The 22,986-nt window shown below is 36.7% G+C and overlaps 1 protein-coding gene across 1 annotated transcript in view; it reads right to left on the reverse strand.

The window, feature by feature from the left end:
• Nucleotides 1-21,355, reverse strand: part of LOC117995566 (leucine-rich repeat-containing protein 15-like) — a 122,123-nt gene extending 100,768 nt beyond the window's left edge. Inside the window, exon 1 of the mRNA XM_069508683.1 lies at nt 21,231-21,355. Coding sequence (XP_069364784.1) covers nt 21,231-21,256 — 26 coding nt within the window. The 5' untranslated portion in view covers nt 21,257-21,355. The remainder of the gene's footprint in view (nt 1-21,230) is intronic.
• Nucleotides 21,356-22,986: the final 1,631 nt, after the last annotated feature.

Consider the following 22,986-nt stretch of genomic DNA (forward strand, 5'->3'; position numbering starts at 1 on the left):
ATTTTGTAAAAGTCTAAATATATAAAAGGAAAAGGTGACTGACTGACTGATCTATCAACGCACAGCTCAAACTACTGGACGGATGGAGCTTAAATTTGGCATGCAGATAGTTATTGTGACGTAGATGTCCGCTAAGAAAGGATTTTTGAAAATTCCCCTCCTAAGGGATAAAATAGGGGTTTGGAATTTGTGTGTTCCATGCGGACAGAGCCGCGAGAATAATCTAGTTAGTTTATAAAACTCATCCTGTAATTCTTCACCAAAGGCCGAAAATAAAGATGCCAATTTTGTTATTATGCTGCCAATATACGACCTATTTTTGCTTATGACGACCTAAGAATAAATAAACAGAAATAGCTAGTAAGATGGCTAGTAATAAATAATCGTGAACACACTTTTCATATTTCGGCAGTTATATCTGTTTATATAGCATTATGATACTACAAATTATTTTATTAGTTTTTAGGGTTCCGTACTTCAAAACTTCTTTCCGTACAAAAAAAAAGAAAATATATACAGTAAGAAAATTAATAATTAAAAAATAGCGATGACATAAATAATAGTAATGATATATAAATATAAATGTAAATAAGTATTATGTATAAGTTTTGTTTTTATAAAATGTAATTGCATGTAATATTTTTCAGGAAATAAAGGCTATATTATTATTATTATTATTATTACTTCAAAAGGAAAAAACGGAACCCTTATAGGATCACTTTGTCGTCTGTCTGTCTGTTTGTTTGTCTGTCTGTCTGTCTGTCTAAGCAGACATAAGGGGGAAAATCTGATAACCGTGAATTTATCACACAAAAAAAAATTGTGGTCATGAAGCATGAACAGTTATTATTTTCAATTTTCGATGTAAGATAACTATATCAAGTGGGGTATCATATGAAAGGGCAAAATGTCGAAAAAATACGACTGTAGTACTGAACCCTCGGTGTGCGAGCCTGACTCGCACTTGGCTGGTTTTTATTAGATACTAGCTGATGCCCACGACTTCATACGCATGGACTTAGGTTTGTATAAATCCCGTGGGAAATATTTGATTTCCCGAGATAAAAAGTAGACTATGTCACTTTCCAGGTTTTTAAATATACCCATGCTAAAATCACGTGAATTCGTCGCTCCATTGCGACGTGATTAAAGGACAAACCGTAAAACGGACAAACCAACAAACGAAAACACTTTCGAGTTTATAATATGGGTACTGATCTTTCTCTACCTCGTATTCGTCATTATAAGGGTCGTGATCCCTTTTTGCGATGGATTCCCAAGTTATCTAAAATTCATCATCATCATCATCATTGGCGCTACAGCCTTTTATGGGCCCGGGCCTGCTCTAGAAGATTTATCCATATATCTCTGTCATTCGCACTCGTTTTTTATACTAATCTGTTTTGCGCTTTGACTTACCTCATCCAACCAATGGAGTTTCGGCCAACCGAAACGAATAGTAGGTTTCAAAAAAGAACCTGTACATACTTAATTGTTTTATTTTGCCGTGGACGTATTAAATTTTCTTCCGCTTCAGTAGAGAGAATATTACTCTGGATGGTCGTCCTCTTGTTTGTGATCACCTTTAGAACAAACCGTGTTCATTAAACATACAGAGGATTTTAGGTTGCATTTCGAAAATTGGATTCGTATTTCCTGTGATACCATAATTACATAGAACCATCATGTTTTGAATTCGACGTTACACAAATGTAATTGCGGTAGTTCGTCGAAAGCAAAATGAATACCTAATTAATAGTCTGCTACGGGTTGACATGGCAATCGGGGTATGAGGCGAGGCATTCCCTCCCCGATTGTCATCTCGACCTGTCGGGTGCTATACTTATGTTTCATACACCCGAATATAATGTTTGTAGATCAAAATCTGTCTATGTATTGAAATTACAAACCATTTCACTGCAAACAGCTTCTCATAGAAAATTTCATCTCCTAGTTAAGGCATTTCCAAAAAGTCTTACTTAGTACCTAAGTCATTAAAAAAATCTGTTAATAAAATTTCAAGTTTCTAACCCCAGTGACTAAGGCTGTACGTTGATAGATCAGGCAGTCAGTCAGGACATTTCAGTAGGTACATTAGCGCCCGGACCGGTGTAGTATTGTACACACCACAATCATCATCATTATCAGCATCATCATCAACCGATTGCCGACCCACTATGAGCACGAGTCGTTCATTCTGAAATGAGAAGTATTTTGGTCACAGTCCACCACGCTGGTCAAGTGCACCTTGGCAGACTTCACACACCATGGAGAGCATTGTGGAGAACGTTCAGGCATGCAGGTTTCCTCACGATGTTTTCCTTCACCGTTAAATCAAGTGATATTTATTTGCTTAAAACGCACATAACTTTGAAAAGTTAGCAATGCGTGCCCAGAATTGAACCCCCGATCCCCCGAGTAGGAGACCGACGCATTGCCTTAACCAAAAAAAATACTACCTACAATCATGCTTTCCATAATTTCACGTAAGTATTTGCACGGGCTTGGCCAAAAATAAATCACCCCTAATGACAGTTAATTACGACATTCATTTTTATTTATTAACTAAAAATCTAGTTCACAATTAGTATAGTTATTACAAACAAACACGACGAGTTGCAAAATCATAAATTAGTAGAGTTTCGTACTAATAGAGGCACTGGCTTGGCAACTCGCAAGCGGCCTCCATGCCACATGGACAAGCCAAATGGAACTCTATACATTTGCAATTCTCTTAGCTTTGACCCTCTGTGTAAGGCAGTGGTCCGACCGCCGACGATGAACGAGAAACGAGTTGAACTAGAAACTATAAACGAGTTGGTGATCAGCGGGAAGTGAGTGTGTAGTTTCGATAGTTTTGTCGCCGGGCTATAAGTGAGTGTGCAAGTGTGACGAGCGATTACTCGCGCCATTCGTTCGCAGTCGCTCAGTCCTGTGCAAACCTGCGCGCGCGTTACACGTGTTCAAGCGTGCGAGCATCGCTGAACGAATATCGCTGAGCGAGTTTATTTTTGAAAGCTCGTCGCTCAGCGACAAAACTAGTAAAGCGAATCGTCGTCGGCAGTGTGAACAGTCAGAGAGCAACTTTTGATATATGCATCTCTTTCGTTTACACGGAATGTACATTTATTGTGCGTTTCTTGAGAGAGAAAATCGCCGATAGTTAGTCGTTATCTCGCCGGCGCGCGGCGATCGGACCACTGCCTAATGTCGTAGCACAGGGCTGCGTTACGGCAAATGGTCTAGTTGTGAAATACTGGAAATGGAATATTTGATCTCGTTGTCCGGAACTATAGCGCTACGGTAAACAGGCTTGCTACGTATTTGTTGTTACAGCTTGAGCTATTGTTCAGATGGTCGTCTACATTGCTACAATCTCAATTGTTGTGATAGGCTGACTGCAACAATGCAACATGTGACAAACATTAGTTTGCTGCGTTTCATGGAAAGAGCAAAAATTCACTATTCGTAAAAATCCACCTGTGGAATATCAGCGCAATTAATCTTAATCATAATTCCGAGATATCGATTTAACTAAAAAAGTACGACACAAAGAAGACGAAGCTATGACGTCACATCTATGAATTTCATAGTATTCGTCACATCTATGAAGTTCCCATACTAAGCGAACTTTTTATTAAACATCAAAACATTTGATAAAAAGTTGCTGATTTGAATAATCATCACTATTAAAATGTAGCAAACGATCGAAAATTCTAAATCACTTTCCTTGCAGAATCACTGTGAAAAAAAAATCAACAAATGAAAATGATTTAAAAGTAGCAATAAAGCCTAACTCTTATATCTACCTACCTGCCATAGATAGAATGAACTAAGTTTAGCTTTAAGTATTAAATCGAATTATATTAAATATTATAGAACAAAATATGAAAATAAAGTCCATTATGTAGATTTTTTTTGTGAAGGTAACAACCCTATAATAACATTGTGATACCGAGTGAAATATTGAACGATAAAATAGTCTTACGGTTTTACATTGAGCTTAGAGGTTTGACCATTACTGATTCACGCAAGCCAAACCAATACGTTTTGTGTAGCTTGGATGTAAGAATGTATACATATACCTATGTATTGTAACAAGGGCTTCAATCAGTTAATTGATTCTATACACAGATTTGGCGTAGAGAGAGTACCTAAATAGGTGAATATTTTGAATAGTTACAATGTAACATCTACCTATAATACCTCTACCTACCTATAATACCTATACCGCATCCTACGGTAGAGGGAAATGCCCTATACCGCAGGAAGCCGCTGGATCCAGGCGGCGCAAGACCGTGGCGTGTTGAAGTCTTTCAAAAGAGCTATGTCCAGCAGTGTACTTCCGGTGGTTGTTGTTGATGATCTACCTATAGATAAGGAGCCGTCACATTTTTATTACTATTTTTAGATTAGGTATAAGGCGTATAAAATTAGTTCTCATGCGCAAATTAACTTTATGTGTCAAATGTCATGTCAAAAGGTGAACCGTACTTTTGAAAACGTTCAAATGTTACGTTCAAATGAAGCGTCAGAACTGAGAAGTCATTTTTTAAGGACTATAATACTCGTGTTTTCAAAAAGGCATGTCTGACAATATACTGCGATAGAAATACAACTCTGTGAAAATGTTAACTGTATCTTTTCGGTTCATGAGATACAACAGCCCGCTGATAGATATACGGCTGGACAGACGGACGGATGGACAACGGAGCCTTAGTAATAGGGTTCCGTTGAGACCTAAAAGCGATATCTCGTAGCTATATTGGTCGAGTATAAGCTGTGGTAGCCTAGTGGTTAGGACGTCCGCCGTCTAATCGGAGGTCAGGGGTTCGATCCCGGGCACGCACCTCTAGCTTTTCGAAGTTATGTGCGTTTTAAGTTATAAAATATCATTTTCTTTAACGGTTAAGGAAAACATCGTGAGGAAACCTGCATGCTGACGACGAAAGGCATGCATATATACCTACTCGCTATACAACAGACGGGCTAAAATGGTTCAGTATAAACATATTGGTATAGTTGGCTACAGTTATGACTGCTTGCATGGTGCTAAGGACTCGTGTGTATGTCCACAGCTACAATATGTAGATAATTATAAGTACCTAGGTTTGATCATTGATCGAAATTTTAAATGGAAATCTCACAAAGGGGCTGTGTGCAATAAGCTAAGGTCGATATTAGGCAAATTTTACCACCTAGACGGAAGTTTTAAGTAAACGGACGAAACTAGTAGTATACTATGCGTTAGCAGACTCAGTAATTAGTTATAGCTTGAGTATTTATGGCAGAACTTTTAGTACCTATCTCACAGAAATTAAAAATATACAAATTAGACTCTTAAAACATATTTTAGGAAAAAAAGAGAAAAAAATACAAAGGACAATATGACAGTATTTTTAAAGACTAATTTTAAGAAGAAAATAATATTTGAAGAATTTTACCTATTAACAGGAAAGTAGAATACTTGATAGTAAAAAATTATTTTTTCTCAACAAGTTTAAAGAAGAAGGTTAAAATGAGGGATAATGTAGAACAAATAGGAAGGTGAGATTTTTAGAGCCAAAAATGTATAACTACTACGGTAGTTAAGCAAGCAAGCAAGAATAAGCGCATAAATGTAGTTCCTAAAATATTTAATGCAATCGGTTGGGCTGGGGAGGATATCTCGATAAGCTCAGTGAGGGAGTCCTTAAGAAGAGGTTAAAGAAACACTTACTTAGGGACTCTTTAACTGACTATCATGCTTCTTAATTATTAATTTATGTTTTTGTGTTTTTTGTTATTTATTAGTAAGTTGTTTGTATACTCGTAAAATAAATGTTAATTTGTGTTAGTTTATCTTTTAGCGAAGTAGGTAGGTTTAAATAAGTCTGTAGTACAGTTTTTTTATTATAAGTGTAGATAAAGGTGTATGGATAGCGTTAAGGAAATATAGTTGTAAGTTATGCATATTATTAAGAGCGCCATCTCGCCAACAAGTTTGGCGAGATAGAAATGTAAGAAACCTGTACAATTAATCAGAATAAATAAATTTAAAAAACGCCTGAGAGTTCGCCATAACGTTGAGAACGTTCTACCAATCCGCTCATGGCCAGCGTGGTAGACTATGGCCAACCCTTCTCACTCTGAGAGGAGACCCGTGCTCTGTAGTGAGCCGGCGATGAGTTGATCATGATGATGATGATGATGATATTGATCGAGTAATAGTCAAAATGCGGTGATTTTAGGCGAAAATTTAATATTGCACGCTGTAGTTACACAATTCTCGCCTAATACTGAATATATGGTGGAAACGTGAATCTGAATGCGACAGAGCGTAGCATGCATATTCTGCATAAACTGTAAAGTAGCCTTTGTGTAAAATGAAAGTGTTCGCGGGTACTATGATTCCATACTTGGTGCACTTATTTCGTAGCAGTTTAAGAATAAGTTTAGGATTTAGAATCAATTTTCGTTCTAAAAGGAACGCCTGCATATTATGAGAAACTTATTCATTGGCCGATAAAGAACCTACTTATATAGGTATTATTATATTTATGCAAGTATTTTTTAATTTGTGTATTCTACTATCTTTACATAATAATATGTACTACTTATATTATTCTTTTCTAATACAAAAATGAATCACTAAATGTGTTGCTCATCGTAAATCTCGAGAACCGCGGAACCGATTTCGCTAATTCTTTTTTTTGTAATATTCCTTGAAGTACGAGGATGGTTCTTACAGAGAGAAAAATTTAATTCAACCTCCCCCTCAATTTCTAAACTCCACCCGAGCGAATCTGGGGCGTGTCAACTAGTATTTTATATTTTTCTTTGTGCACCATCCCGCGTTCTGGTCATATTATTATTTCAGTAAAGGTTACCTGGAAGAGATTGCTTTAGCAATAAGGCCGCCTTTGCACCCTCTTGAACAGATCTTCTGTAGCTTATATTGTTTATCTGTATGTTTATATTTGTGTGTGCAATAAAGTATTCTAAATGTACCCTTATTATAAATGCGAAAGTGTGTTCATTTGTTGTTTAGTTGGTTTGTCCTTCAATCACGTCGCAACGGTGCAATGGATTGACGTGATTTTTTGCATGGGTGTAGGAACGCGTTATTGATACCTTCGGCACTAAAAATGTGTTATTTAGCTGATGCCCGCGACTTCGTCCGCCTGAAATTAGGTTTTTTAAAAATCCCGTGGAAACTCTTTGATTTTCCGGAGTGTAAAGCAGCCTATGTCAGCCTTTCCCGGTCTTCAACTATACCCATGCAAAAAATCACGTCAATCCGTTGCTCCGTTGCGACGTGATTGAAGGACAAACCACCAAACAACCACACTTTCGCATTTATAATATGGGTAGTGATGGATTGAAGGATAATATTATACAAAAATGTAATACCGTAATTGCTATCACAAGCTAGGCTGGAGAGCAATCGACGATAAAGTAACTTAATAACCCATTTCATTTCACATTTCATATTGAAATTCATCGAACACATATTTGAAATTCAATTGGCTGAAGCTGAAAAACACTCGAACCGCAAATCATTTTACTTACAAATATACGGTGTAATAACTTTGTATATTTTCATCCGACTACGGGATTATTGGGTTTAGAATCTTTGTTTTTAAATTCTTGCCTTGAAACAAATATACTTAAAACAAAAAAGTAGCATAGGTTATGCTTTTTTTGAACTTAATAAATATTCAATGACTTACTGACGTCAACAGTTTTATTTACGAGCAGCCTTTAATTTATTTCAAGGGTAACAGACACCGGGACCCACCTGTAGTGGATATAGTGGATGCATGGTGCATAATAATGGATAGCAACACGATGGGAACTAGGGAGCATATTAAACGTATAGTTCGCGACAGGTTAAGATGGCAATCGGGGTATGAGGCGGGGGCACGCCCTGCACAACCACACGTCCATGTCACCCATGCTATTCCGCGCCGGGTTAACGCGGGAGATGTGTGGATGTGAGGGGCGTCACCACCCCGATAGCCATCTCGACTTGTCGCGTGCTATACGTGTATAGGGCATGTCATTGAGCTTCAAAAGTTATTATTGTACATGAACGGCAAAGTGAGAAATAATCCGTTCACTCTTTGATCCTAGTGTTATGAAATCTCTACCGTGTTGGGCGGTGCATAATCAGGGGGCACGGCAGTGCCCCCGCCAAGACGAGCCAAACTAAAGGACGAGTTATACTCTACCACACGCATCTTCAATTCAATTATAACTTCGTAACTGTTACTTAATAATCGTAGGTACCCTACGAATAAGGACACTTTCACAAAAGGATTACTTTTCAGGAGGAGGATTTTTGTGTTTTATTTTAATATGATGAACATGTATGCAATTTTAAAGTTTACAGTGTTAGTAAAGGGTATAAGGGTTATTATAAAGGCCTTTATTGTACTTTTCTTCAATTGCAAGCATGACAATGATCCCTTAGGACTTTATCCCACGGAACCAAATCACTTCAATAAATTAATAAATAAATAAAATAAAAATCTTTTTTATTCGAAAAAACTTTTACAAGTACTTACGAATAGTCGGATGCATCTACCACTGGTTCGCGTCATAAGGGTGGTTATGTCATTTTTGATCGGAAAATGTGGGTGTAAAAGTATGAAAAGTTCTTACGAAAACAGCCACAAATAATGTAGTGGCTGTATCCACGCAGTTGTGCAAACTTATAAATGCTAGAATGAATTACAATTACTAAATGAAATACCTAAATATTTAACTAGTTTTTAGTGCATTTCAAGCATATTATATGAGGCCTACGCTGATCGGAAGAAAAGTGACGGAGCGGCGTTTGTGACCTGACCTCGCTCATAAGCTATACCTAATTGGCGGGTAAAAATCGGACACTGCGGTGGTTGTTTTCGCCGAATCTTTTCGCAAGTAAATTTGTGGCTTATTTTCAAACGCTAATTTCTAGGCAATAAAATGAATTTTGCCAAACTTTTATGAGTTTGAATGATGTGCAATTGAGCGTAGATTTCAAATCAGCAAAAAAAAACACCACTCCGACCGTTGTGGCGTTATTCGTAGGATAGGTACGACGCCTTGAGTCGGCCATGTCAGTGAACAGTGTCACATGATAACGGTAGGTACGAAATACGAACCAATCGCGATCCTGTTGCGATTTACGCTAATTTAACTAAGTAATAGTTACGTGTTTAACAGACGTAAGTTTGTGCCTACTATTTTCGAATGACAGTTGTTAGAAAGGTAATTCATAGTTAGACGTATGATATTATTATTACCTACGTACGAAATGGCAAAACCGAAAGCTAGAGTGACGTTTTATGGGATCCGTCCGTTTTTATGTTTTCCGCGCCATTGCTTGTTTTTCACTACCTACCAACTGAGATTTTATTTCATGCCTATAAAACTGCCAAACTGTGCTGACATTAGAAACCTAAGTACCGACGTGAATTTTATGCCCATCGACATATTATCCATTAGGCTTGTGATACCCTTTTTTAACTCTAGAACTCTATAGGTACTGTTTTAGGCAAGCGTGTGTGTTTTCTATATTGAAGGGACTACCCTACAATATAGGTATACTACAGGGTCCTGGAGAACCACAAAGCTTTTAAGTCTTTTAAATAAATAAACCATTTATTTGTTTATAAGGTACTGAATATTTTTTTATTTTTTTTATTTAAGTATTGTAGTTAATTGAAATTTTGCCCTTGATGCATTGGGTCATGCTTACCTACTCTATTTCTATTTACAATGAATCAAAAGCTTTATTTGCTGTAATCCGCTGAAATTCCGTTCATTGTATATCATGGACTTCCGCAAAGTAACGCCTGCTTCTATACAACTATTTCTATTTCATTATCATTTCAATCCATCGCCGGCGCACAGCTAAGCACTTGTCTAGTCTCCGAATGAGAAGAGATTAAGTCGTTTTATACAGAATGTAACGCTGGCAAAAACGAAGACGGGTGATAGTACTGATGATTACTGATAATATGATACCACAAAAAAAAACACTGTTATACATTGCGGTTTGAAAAATACTAGATCACTAAAACTACAAATGAGGCAATGGTTATTGGTATTGGATTGTGTTTAGGTAGTATGACAATAACACTAAGTTTTTGCTAGAATTCTGGTAAATCTCTTCTCATTTCCCTGCCCTCATTTCATATTATCCCTGTACTCTGAATTGAATAAATCTATCCTTCTCACATTTTTGCTTGGTTCTGGCCTCTAAATAGTTCTAAAGGTAAACTTCAAATTTCAATAAAGTGAATAGTAAGACGAAGCAACCGTTAGGTGTAGGGCATTTAATTATAATGTCAATCAATTACACACATCATACGAAAACATACAGAAAGCTCGGAAATTTTGGGGCAATTACGATCCACCAATAGTGATTCATGAACGATAATTACACATCAGTAAAATGACATTTCGGAAACATTTAATGCCTCCAAATTCAGCTGTACGATATCATTATTATTATGTATTGGATCTAACAATAAATTGTATTACAACCGTGTTTATTAGTACGTAAATATACCTACTTTTGAAAAAGCCGTGACAGCCTACAGATGTCTTCCTCCTACTCAGGAGGTCGAGGGGTTTGATCCCGGACACGCACCTCTAACTTTTCAGTTACTGCGTTTTATATCACTTGCTTTAACGAGCTGCGAGTTCTTCGAGTGCTCCATAATATTGTCAAAACTATGTGTAGTTTACCAATCTACACTTGGCTAGCGTAGTTGACTATGGCATACAACCTTCTCATTCTGAGAGGAGACCTAACCTCAGCAGTATTCCGGTGATGAGTGCTTCTAGTAAATTCATTTTATCTGGCCGAAATTGAAATAAAACAAAATAACATAGGTATGTTAAATGTTTGAAAATTATAGGATTTTACGGCTCAATGTTAGTGAAAATAAATAACTACAGAGATCAACGATTAACTTGCTTTTCGACACCAATAAATTATGATCAAAAGCTAGTCACCGGTTTGGGTCGATGTTGCTTAACCAACACTTTCAATTTATATCCGCCAACTCTGCGCTAACCTCATGATCAACCTTTATAATAGAGAATTATAAACACTAAAATTGCTTCCCAAGCTCACGTTTAGTTCAGGTTTAAAACAGTTGAAAACTCTGGGAGCAAAATTTTGCTATTAGTTAGCTCATAATGAAATCATGTGGGCACAAAGGCTTTTCCTTTCAGGTGAACCTTAGAATAAAAATTAAACGTGAAAGGTAACTCTATCCTGTTTATTATTTCCTACGCTGTTCATAATATTTCGCAAAGCGGAAACGTGCCGCTAGCCATTCCATACAAAGTCTTTACGTAGTTGGAATTTGCTAGTTTTAAGGCGCAAACACATTATCTGCTGTTGTGATGTGTCGCAACGTAACGACGTATCACAATCGTTATTGTCTTATCGCAGTGCGCTACGAGCATCAACACAGGTGCTGGAGCGCTATAACATAGCTAAAACAGACGGTTGTCAAGAATGTAGGTATAGTTACAGATGAAAAAATGTTTATATCCTAGATGTTTACGTGAAAAAATTTATATAACCCTTAAACCTAGCCTAATTGATTTTATATGTATATGTTAATTGAATTGGCACAAATAACCTTATAGTGTGGTTAAGTTTCATAAATATATACTTCTATAAGCTGATAATAACGTTTAAGACTTAAAATAGAAGGTATTAAATAATTTTGGCATATAAAATCAACGTTAATATTATTTTTGGCCAACCATACAGAGTTAAATAGTAATTGGTGGTATTTTTATTTATTTTTTGTATTATAGACATCTTTACAAAATATGCATGACCCAGATCGTCTTTTGTCCGTCACGACACAACACAACACAGTGATGTGTTCGTATCTTTAATGCCCTCACAAAATCTGTGGTGATATTGAGACACGCTTTTATCTAGATAATACGAATAAGAGCAACTTTAGTGTCGCGAATTCTGTGTTGTGGCTTTGTTTCGTTTTACACGATAGTTTTAGTCACTAATGTTTAAGCGATTGTAGTTTCAGTTTATGTAGCAGCTAGCTAAATATCGATTTACTCTACTAGTGGCACAACGAATGTTGTTATTACTTGTATCTAACCGGTAATTATAGTATACATTAATGTTTATGGATTTTTGTAAGCATAATATAATCAGTTCGATACAACTCTCTTTCTAAGCTATTGTAACATTTTTTCGATGAAAAAGTCACGAGATATCGTTATGACATTGATTATGAACTCGGAAATGAATTTTCGCATCAAAATACTTCGCGGTTCTAGTGTGACTTATTAATTTAATCATTATCATAAGTAGCCCAAGTCAAAATCATTCAAAATGGCTATTGTACACTCTCTGATTGTTTATCGTTTAATTATGTAAATAATTAATTGTGCAGACTTAAAACTAAAGCTACGAGGGTTCCAACGCGCCTTGATCTGAGAAGAACCCTACAAATCACAATATACGTAGCAGGGTGTCTACTAAATTCTATCTATTATTATTATTTTATAATATCTCTTAAAACTTGTAAGAAAAAGCTACTCATTCCTAAGCTTATCATTTCTTATCATTCAAACAATCCTTTACATTGTAATAGTTTTTTTCAATAAGGTTATCTACGTTTTATAAAAACTTTGAACTGCGGTTAACTGCAGTAAGCTGCACCAAATTAAAACAATAAAATCTAGTGTCACTTTGCAAAAATCACAAATGTGCGGTTTCTATATTTTATGCGAAATTTAAATCACAAAATCCACTAATTAGTTAAACTTTTCAGAATTAATTTTGTTCTGAAAAGTTTCCCAAACACATCTTACGTTATAATGGTAGTTTAAAATTTCTGTGAATATCATGTGCTAGTTTGCAGAAAATTATACCTGATACGATTAATTTACAATCCCTAAACTGATGCTAATATTTTATTACTACTCGTATGTTGATATTAAGCTTAACAGCATCGTGGAATATAACCGTTCTAACTTTAATCATCATCATGATCAACACATTGCCGGCTCACTACAGAGCATGGGTCTCCTCTCAGAGTGAGAAGGGTTTTGGACATAGTCTACCACGCTGGCCATGTGTGGATTGGTAAACTTCACACATTTTTGAGAACATTATGTAGAACTCTCAGGTATGCACGATATTTTCCCTCGTATGTTGATATTAAGATATAAATACCCACGTTCTAAAATAAACACAATAACGAACATTAAAATTATGAACCAGAAAAAACTAAATTTTGCCCATTGATTTTACTTACAACCAATTTTTATAAAAAAATTAACGTTCCAAAGTTCAAATGTATACACTCGTATAGGCAACATTTGGATCAAAATTTATATATATTATCAAAATTGCGACTAAAAATATTCTAAGGCCCAATTTCACTAACGATGCTGTCATCCTATGAACAATGAGAACTATGTAAGGAATAAAATTAACTTGGATAACTTATAATCGTTTCAACAGTTTTTGATAACCTATTCTTTGAAATAGCGTATTTAATTGACTATGGCAGTTTTGAATGAGTCAAAATGAATGAGTAAATGTCAAAAACTGAGATTATACGTCAGTTTGAAGTTTATGCGGTCAATGTCAATTATCATTGAGACGACGCGACGTCGTCATTTTGATTTTATCCAAGAAATAAGTACCTTCAAAACCGGCGGCATCGAAATATTCTCGTATATCTTAGGTTTAATTAGTATTTGGTGAAATGAAAATTTGGTTATCAGAAATAATTGCGACATTATCCTGGGTATGAAATGTATTCCATTTCGGCATTCATGTTGGTGAAATTGGACTTTAGTAGGATAAAAGTTATTCGCTTTCCGTATGGATGTTTTATTTGAATCTTTTCTAGCGGTTTCGTAAGTTACCGGAATCGGAATTTCACGAGTACAAAATTGTTCTTTGTTGAAATCTGTCAGTGGGGGATAAAAATGCATATAGGAAGTGACTTAATAAAATGGAAACGTAAATTATTCAACTGCCCGGCGTTGTGGATTCCCCAACAGTTTCTATATTGGTAAATAAGTGTTGTTTTGTCCAGAGTTTAAAATGTATGTTAGTCCTACTGTGCCACCCAATTATCTTAAATATTACTCCTGAATGAACACACCTTTATCTATCTCTACAGTCATATTATCATTTACTACATTATGCCCCTGATTTCGACCGCATGGATTTAGATATTGAACAAAAATCTGCCTATATCCATCTCCGGGATGTAAACTGTCGGAAATGGGCCGTAAAATTTCTATCTGTCTATTTGTCACCACATTCTCCACCATCACCGGTCACAACCCACCTAAATATATAAAAGAGAAATACCACTCACTCACTGACTGACTGACTAATCACGAAAACTCAGAAACAATAAAGCCTAAAAACTTGAAATTTGGAAGGTAGGTTCTTTCTAGGACGTAGGTGTCAGCTAAGAAACGGTTTTGAAAATTTGAAGGTTGTCTGAATCTGAAAGGCCTATGTTTTTGGAGTTAGAGACGTGAAAACCGACATTTAGGTTATTAGCTTTAAATAATAAAAATCTGTATAAGTCAGTTTGGGAAATTCCCTCCTTAAGGGTAGTAAAATAGGGGGGAGATGTTTTTATAGAAAAGTTTTAACTATTGTTATTTTTACTTGAAATTTGAAATGTAGGCTATTTTTTAGGGGGCAGGTATCAGATAAGAAAGGATCTAACTAAATTCCCCCCTAAGAGAGTAAAATGGGGGTGGAAGGGTTATATGAAAACCCTATGTTTTTGAAGTTAGAGATATGAAAATTGGCATTTAGGTATTCTGGGTTCCGTGTCTTAAGGTGAGACTGAGTGAGTAGGTAAGTGAGGCCTTTTGCAGCGGGAAAATTTCAGATCTCATGAGAAACCAGAAATTTTACGCGGACGAAGTCGCGCGCATCTGCTAGTATTATTATAAATGGCAAAGTGCTTGTTGGTGAAAACAATAAAAAAAATGCGATCCACGGTTTGTTGGTTTGTCCTTTAATCACGCCGCAACGGAGCAGCGCGCTGCAGCGGATCGACTTATTTTTGGCGTGGATAATGGAGAGTGACATAAACTACTTTTATTCCGGAAAATCATATTTCCATGGAACTTTGAAAAAGTATGGATTTCTATCAGATGAAGATGAAAGCGTTAGCTAGTTTACATATAAATGAGAGGTACAGTACGCGGCAGCAAGGTACATCGACCTTTAGAAGGTGACAGCAGATTTGAAGAGCATTGTCTCTGTCGTTGAGACCGACAAAAGTCATATAGGTATGAGTGACAGCTCACGCTCTACAAAGATTAAATGTCGTTCTAAAGGCTGATGTACATTACTTTCTGCCGCGTACTGTACCTATTCAATTAGCTTTATTTTACCAGTAGGCTTTATACTAAGAGTGTTCCTAAACGGTAGCCAAAGGAACACTTAACGGTTTCTATTTTTATTTTAAACTATTCTGTACGAACAAGAATTTAAGAACAGAAAAGAAAAGTAATGGTCCATTTACGTCTTCCTGCTGGGCGGAAAGCTTCTTTTATATCGAGAAAGTTCTACAGGGTATATTATAGCCTCCATCTACTAAGTTACTATCCATACTATCCATACTAATATTATTAATGCGAAAGTCTGTCTGTCTGTCTGGCTGCTAGCTTTTCACGGCCAACCCGTTCAACCGATTTTGACGAAATTTGGTACCGAGATAGCTTGCGTCCCGGGGAAGGACATAGACTTCGTCCGCGTTGATTTAACTTTTTAAAATCCCGTGGGAACTCTTTGATTTTCCTGGATAAAAAATAGCCTATGTCACTCTCCAAGTTTTTAAATATACTCATGCAAAAAATCGCATCCGTTGCGACGTGATTGAAGGACAAACCAACAAACAAACAAACAAACACACTTTCGCATTTATAATAATACTGATTAAAAAAAAAGTTAGGTATGGAGTGCCCGTGAGAAGACCTAATGTTTGGAAATCCAGGCCGGTGATGTCAACGCAGGTGTGCCGTCGATGGTGGTCTCGGGTTAGCAGAATGCAGCGCTATCATTTTTCCTAGGGCTGTCGATCGGCGCTAGGGTTGCCACATAATAAGTTGATATTGATTCAATTTATTAATAAAAACTTAGCTATTTAACTAAAATCATGCAAAAATTATGTCAGTCCGTTGCCACGTTGCGACGCGATTGAAGCACAAACCAACAAACTAATAAACCAATGAACAACTACGGTTAATAGCCTCATCTGATGACAAAGGGTTGGCTCATTTTTAGCAATTTTATTGACAGACAAAGTAAAAACAGGTCCGCAACACTGATGAAAAAAACTTACCTAACTACTAAACTGTACCTACCACCAATCAGTAGAGAACTTTCTGCGGGCAATTATGGCTCTAGCAATATAATAACTCTCTGGTAAATATTATTCATAATAAGTATAAGTAAGCCTTTATTTACTTTGGATCCTATTGTATAAGCAACGCCCTAATATAGAACCTTTCGGAATCAAAACAGCGTGAGTTTTATAATTCAATACCGCTTTTCTACGCGTTTTACAAAAGACTAGTTTATTCCTGTGACTTCATCCGTCTGGATTTACGTTTCTCAAAAATTCCGTTAAACTATCTCAAAATCTGCCTGCCCTAAAGATGAATTAATTTCGAGGTAATAGGTACATATTTTGGGTATTGAAAGTCATTCATCCAGGATCAAATTATCTAAATATATAAAAGGAAAAGGTGACTGACTGACTGACTGACTGATCTATCAACGCACAGCTCAAAGTACTGGACGGATCGGGCTTAAATTTGGCATGCAGATAGCTATTATGACGTAGGCATCCGCTAAGAAAGGATTTTTAAAAATTGAACTCCTAAGGGGGTGAAATAGGGGTTTGGAATTTGTGTAGTCCACGCGGACGAAGTCGTGAGTATAAGCTAGTTTGATCTAAATATGTAAAAGGAAAAGGTGACTGACTAACTGACTGACTGACTGATCTATCAACGCACAGCCCAAACTACTTAACGGATCGGGGTGAAATTTGGCATGCAGATACCTATTATGGCATAGGCATCCAATAAGAAAGGATTTTTGAAAATTCAACCGCTAAGGGGGTCAAATAAGGGTTTGAAATTTGCGTAGTCCAGGCGGACAAAGTCGCGTGCATAAGCTAGTCTATATTAATATTACAAAGAGGTAAAGTTTGTGAGTTTGTTTGTAGGCGGTAATGGCTGGAATTACTGAATCGATTTTGAAAATTTTTTCACCAGTAAAAAGTTACATAATCCCTGAGTGACATATAGGCTTATATTTTATTTCAAAAAAAATTAGAGATCCCTACCAATATTGTAATAAGCTACCCGTGCGAAGCCGGGATGGGTCGCTAGTCCTAATATAAAATATGTTAATAAGTAACTCAAGACCGGGAGCCGCAGCAGAAACAGCTGAAAACGGCAAGCGGTGCACCGCGCAAGTAGGTACCTATACTGTGCCTATGCCTCTCTTATCGAGAGTTACATTTTTGTTGCGTTTGCCGTGGAGACCCTGGGGCCATGGAGTCTTAGTGCTAAAAAAAATAGCCTCATCTGGTGACAGAAGAGCTGGCTCCTTATTTGCGCAATGGATCAGCTAGGATGTCCAGCGCGGAAATGCAGCCAGTACTCTTGGCACTTGGATTTGTATAGTAATTAGATAAGGCTAGCTGTAAGCTTTATTGTTATAACTAATAAGTAACTCAAAATAAGTGAAAAAAGAGTCCGGCTACTGGCTACATGCTCTTCCCTCTGCCAACCTGGGCACTATGTTAGGCTTGGCGCCACAATAAACCAGCCTCACCGTTGCCACTGCGGTGACTGCGTTGACGCCTTCTACCACCATGGGCTCTCCTGTTCGAGAAGCGCTGGACGCTTCTCCCGCCATAGAACCCTTAACGACATCATCCGGAGGTCCCTTGCCACCGCCCATGTGCCAGCTGTACTAGAACCTATTGGTTTGGCACGTAGCGATGGCAAGAGACCTGATGGTATGACGCTCGTACCGTGGAAGATGGGCAGGTCGCTTGTTTGGGATGCAACTTGTGTAGACACTTTAGCTGCATCCCACATTCAGGCGACCTCCTCTATGGCGGGTGCAGCGGCCATCAGCGCCGAACAGGCCAAGAGGCGCAAATATGAAAACCTCGATGGGAGCTTCGTATTCGTGCCTTTTGGTGTGGAGACCTTGGGGCCGTGGGGCCCGGGGGCTCGAGCTCTTTTTGAAGAAATTGCGAAAAGAGTTATCGAGTCAACCGGGGACCCGAGAGCTGGCAGCTACCTTGGCCAAAGAATTAGTTTGGCCATCCAAAGGGGTAATGCTGCCAGCATCTTGGGTACAATGCCTCGCTGCGGTGGTCTCGATGAGGTTTTAGATTTAATTTAATTTATTTTAGTTTTAATTTAATATTGTTTTCTTTTTTTTTAGATTTAAGTTTATTAATAGTTTATTTGTTTTTACAATGTTATTAAAATAATTAATATTACTTAGTATATTACACGAATGAAACTATAATTGTAACGTTTTGTAGTTAATAAATCAATGCGTTTTGATTAATTTAATGTTGTTTTTTTTAGATTTAAGTTTATAAAAAGTTGCCTATGTCAATTTCCTACCTTTGTATCAAACTTCATAAAATAAGTGATTTATATTAATTTACTTTGCATTTAAATGAATTTAGGAAAGCTGCCATTGGCTTGACGAACCAATATGCTGCCAATTGAGAAGCTTCGTAAGTGCCTTTCTATAAGTGAAGTATCCAATACTTTTCAAGTGCCTACTTCACAAGTCTGAGTAGCATCGAAGGAAATTTCTGTTAGGCAAGCTTTCGGCAAATGAACTTCAATGTCTGTTTTTCATCCAAACTTTCGTGCTACATCTATATCTATTCTATACTAATCAATAAAATTCAGGTGTCTGTCTGTAATTTCGAAATAACTACCTCAAATTAAGCTCATAATATGGTTATTTGAACGATACCATAACAGAATCACGCGTTTTTAAAATTTTTGACTGTCTGTCTGTCTGTTTGAACAGGCTAATCTTCGGAACGGCTGAACGAACGGGACTTTCACAGACAAGTAGAAGATTAACCAAGGAGTATCATTGGCTACTTTTTACCTGACTTTCAAAAAATTAGGAGTTGTGTTTTTCTACCTATGTATACAGAAATCTCCGAGATTTTCGAACCAATTTGCGTATTTTTTTTTTCATTCATAGAGAATCTTTGTGACATTGTCCCGTTAAAAAATAGATTTCAACTCCTCAATCCTGATGCTGCAGGGGACCTGGCCACCAAGACTGATGGGATTTAGAAACTGTCGGTTGTTATAAATTGATACCTATTGGACCCAACTCTTCAGCCTTGATGCTGTAAGGAATTGCATTCCTAAATTGTGGTGATCTCACGGGATTTTTAAAGAATCATGCCTTTACATGTTTTTACGAAATTTGGTACTGCATACTTGCATCTCCGGGCTACTATGAAAATCTTCCTATTATCCTAATTAAGTAAACGAGAACAAAAACAACAGAATTACGTAAACTTCCATTCCAGCGCTCGTCGAGACTTCAAAGCAGTGCCTTAAGACGGGTGTTGTCCAATTTAAAGTTCCTCGCGCCTTCCCGAAATTATTATACTTAGCTTCTTTTGTAAAGATACTCATTTAATTTTTGTCATTTTTAATGGTTTTTATCTTAAAGCTCATTTCACACTACGGGATACAAATTGTATTACAGTATGATCGAAATAGACATTCAAGGTTACAATAATTCGCATAAAGCTAAAAATGGGTACAAATGTTCGGAACACCAATTAATCGAGCGATATGGACTTATCACAATTCATTTATATTGGTGTTCCCAACATTCGTACCAATTTTTTACTCTATGCGAATTGTTGTAACCTTTAATGTCTATTTTGACCGTAATATAACATGATTTATATCCCGTAGTGTGAAATAAGCTTCACTCTTGAATTAAATTTTGTTACTGAGGTGATGGTGTATGAGAAACAATAATATTATGATGAGGCCATGGATGTAGGAAATATTGTAAAGCCAACGAGAGATTGCATTTTTAAAGTTTCGTTGTCAGATATCAAAGTAATGTACACCTATGATGTACACATTTTGTATTTAACTTACAGATGTCAAAAACGCCGCAATCTCTCGTCAAGTCTATACCTAATAATAATTCTATAAGACATCTCCATGGCGTAAACTTCTTGTACAATGAAAATATCCTTCATTCACATTTCTATAAATACGTTGACAGAATAACATCATGTTTTACCCTGAAAAGTTACAGGACCTTTGCTCAATTAAATTTGGAGCAGTTTCCCACACCACCGATTATAGGTGCGTACGTAGATGGTATTAATTCAGAAACCGTCCCGCAAGTTCCAAAAACAACTGTACAACGTTTCAACGGTAAACTATGCGCGAACACTGACAATTTTTAAATATATGAATATATAAGTAGTTTGATTTATTATAAGATTAATAGAAAATGCTTTATTTTAAGCTAAGCTTTTGAATGCATTTTTCTTATAGACTTCATTTATTGTGATTTTAATTGAAGAAAATAACAAAGACGCAAGTCTAGACAAATAAAATGATGGTAGGATTAGCTGAAAAATAATTTATAACATTATTCAAGAATGCGGAACCCTAAAAACGAATTTTAGTTTTAATTTAATATTTTTTTAGGTTTAAGTTTATTTTATAGAATTAAAAAAAAATTGAAAAAATAATATTCAACGGCATACCTACTTTTGTATATCGAAAAAGTTTATAGTATTTTAAACAAAATAATTATTTAATAAATTCAAGTGAATTAAGTAAAAATACTTTCTGAAATTCGATTCATTGCCTAAACCATAATTAAATTTTGTAAACAAATAACTTAGCGAAACCAGATTTAACTTTATGCACATAAAATACTAACCTAATCCTATTTATCCGCTTTTTTTTTAATTCAATAAAAAAAATTGCCACGGATATAAAAAGTAATAAAAAAAACCCTGACAATTTGAAGCCACCCCAATGTAGGTATGTACTTTACAAAAAAAGCGCACAGCAAACAATCGCGCGGTAAACAAAACACTTCGCAAAGAACTTTGGTCGCCTTGCAAAAACATGTAAAAAAGAAAAATATTAATTCTACTCACCTTTTCCATGTAAACTCAGCATACATTTCGTACTGTTATATTTTACAGACGAAATAAACTTTAACCGAACTCATTGCATACGTGTTTCGACCACTTGGGAAGGTGCTCACGCGAGGACGGGTTTACCGAGACTGCGTTTGCGGAGTGGACTCGTGAACGTACGCCGAGTCGGGACTAGGGTGCTAGGGTTGCACCCCACGGTCCCCTCCCGGCGTTGGAGAGGTAAGGGCGAAGCCCGCCTTGTAGGGACGCTTGCAGCGGGAGCTTAATTGTACGGCATGTGCACAGAATATTGCAACTAAGTTTAGTTTGTATTATTGAGTTTCATATTAATGCATGGGCTGCCTAGCTACCTTAGTGATAGTTTATCGATGTACGAGGTAAGTAAAATTTGTATGTAAGTGGCTATCCCTGGACTAATGATCTGAATCTGAAAATTCTTTCATTGATAAATATCAAAGTATCCCTGATTGTTGTATTATCATGCGGACGAGCATAAACTGACTGGTTTTTAACATTGTTTTGATGTTGCTAACTTAAATCTAGCCTCATCTAATTACAGACTGAACGATTTCACGAGATAAACTCTGTGTAATTTTCCAAGACCCTACCCCCTTACTTACATTAATCTGTTGAAGGACAAATCAAAAATCAATCAACAGACACATTTTCGCTAGAGATCCAGATCACACATTTCATATTTGTGTCTTTATACGGGCTACGGTGCTTTCGGTTACTGTCCTGCATTGTACAAATACATATAAGTCTCGCAAATTGCTAACGCGCGTGGTCGTCATTTTAGTGACGTCAGCACTAGACTGAAGTTTCGAGCTGATGGTATACTTCTACTTAAATATACGTCAAATGATGTTAATGAGACATGGTTCCAGCGCAATAGCAATTTGCGGGACTTATACCTACTCGTAGTTTTAAAACATCTCGCATAAAACATATTCATACTTTCCATGAATATTTCATACACCTTTTGCGTAACACCTTTTGTCATGCTCTTTATATTTTCGTACTAGATGATGCCCGCAACTTCATCCGCGTGGATTTAGGCTTTTTATAAATCCCATGGGAACTCTTTGCTTTTCCGGGATAAAAAGTTGCCTATGTTAAGTTCTGGGACGTAAGCTACCCCTGTACCAAATTGGTTAAGCGGATGGACCTTTAAGAATCCCGTGGGAACTCTTTGATTTTCCGAAATAATGGCCTATGTCCGTCCCCGGGATGTAAGCTAACTCTGTACCAAATTTCATCTAAATTGGTTAAACTGTTGGGCCGTGAAAAGCTAGCGGCAGACAGACAGACAGACATATACACTTTCGCATTTATTATATTAGTATGGATTAGTTAAAGAGTCAGTGAGTAACATAGATTTCTTTTTATTCAGGAAAATGGAGATAAAACATGTCTAAAGAAGACGCGCCTAAAGAAGTTTTCACTTCAAAATTGGGTGTTACAAGTGTTTCAAAGATAAAATAGCTGATGAACGTACAAACATAAGAAACAACCTGCCAGCCATGCCTAATACAGACCGGTAGATTACGTACGGGTTTAAGCCTTCCTGTGGTTATTACCTTTGTAACAAACTCCGAAACAGATTTGAATAAAATAATAGAAGCACAGAAGTCCACACTTAATAACCGCCTGTTCCCGTATAATCCTACAGGGCGAACTCGAAGGAAGCAGATTATACCTGAAATATTAGTTATAATAGACCTCATAAAACTCGCTGGTTGTAGACCATGCA

This window comes from Maniola hyperantus, chromosome Z (assembly GCF_902806685.2).
Source record: "Maniola hyperantus chromosome Z, iAphHyp1.2, whole genome shotgun sequence".
NCBI classification, from domain to species: Eukaryota; Metazoa; Arthropoda; class Insecta; order Lepidoptera; family Nymphalidae; genus Maniola; species Maniola hyperantus.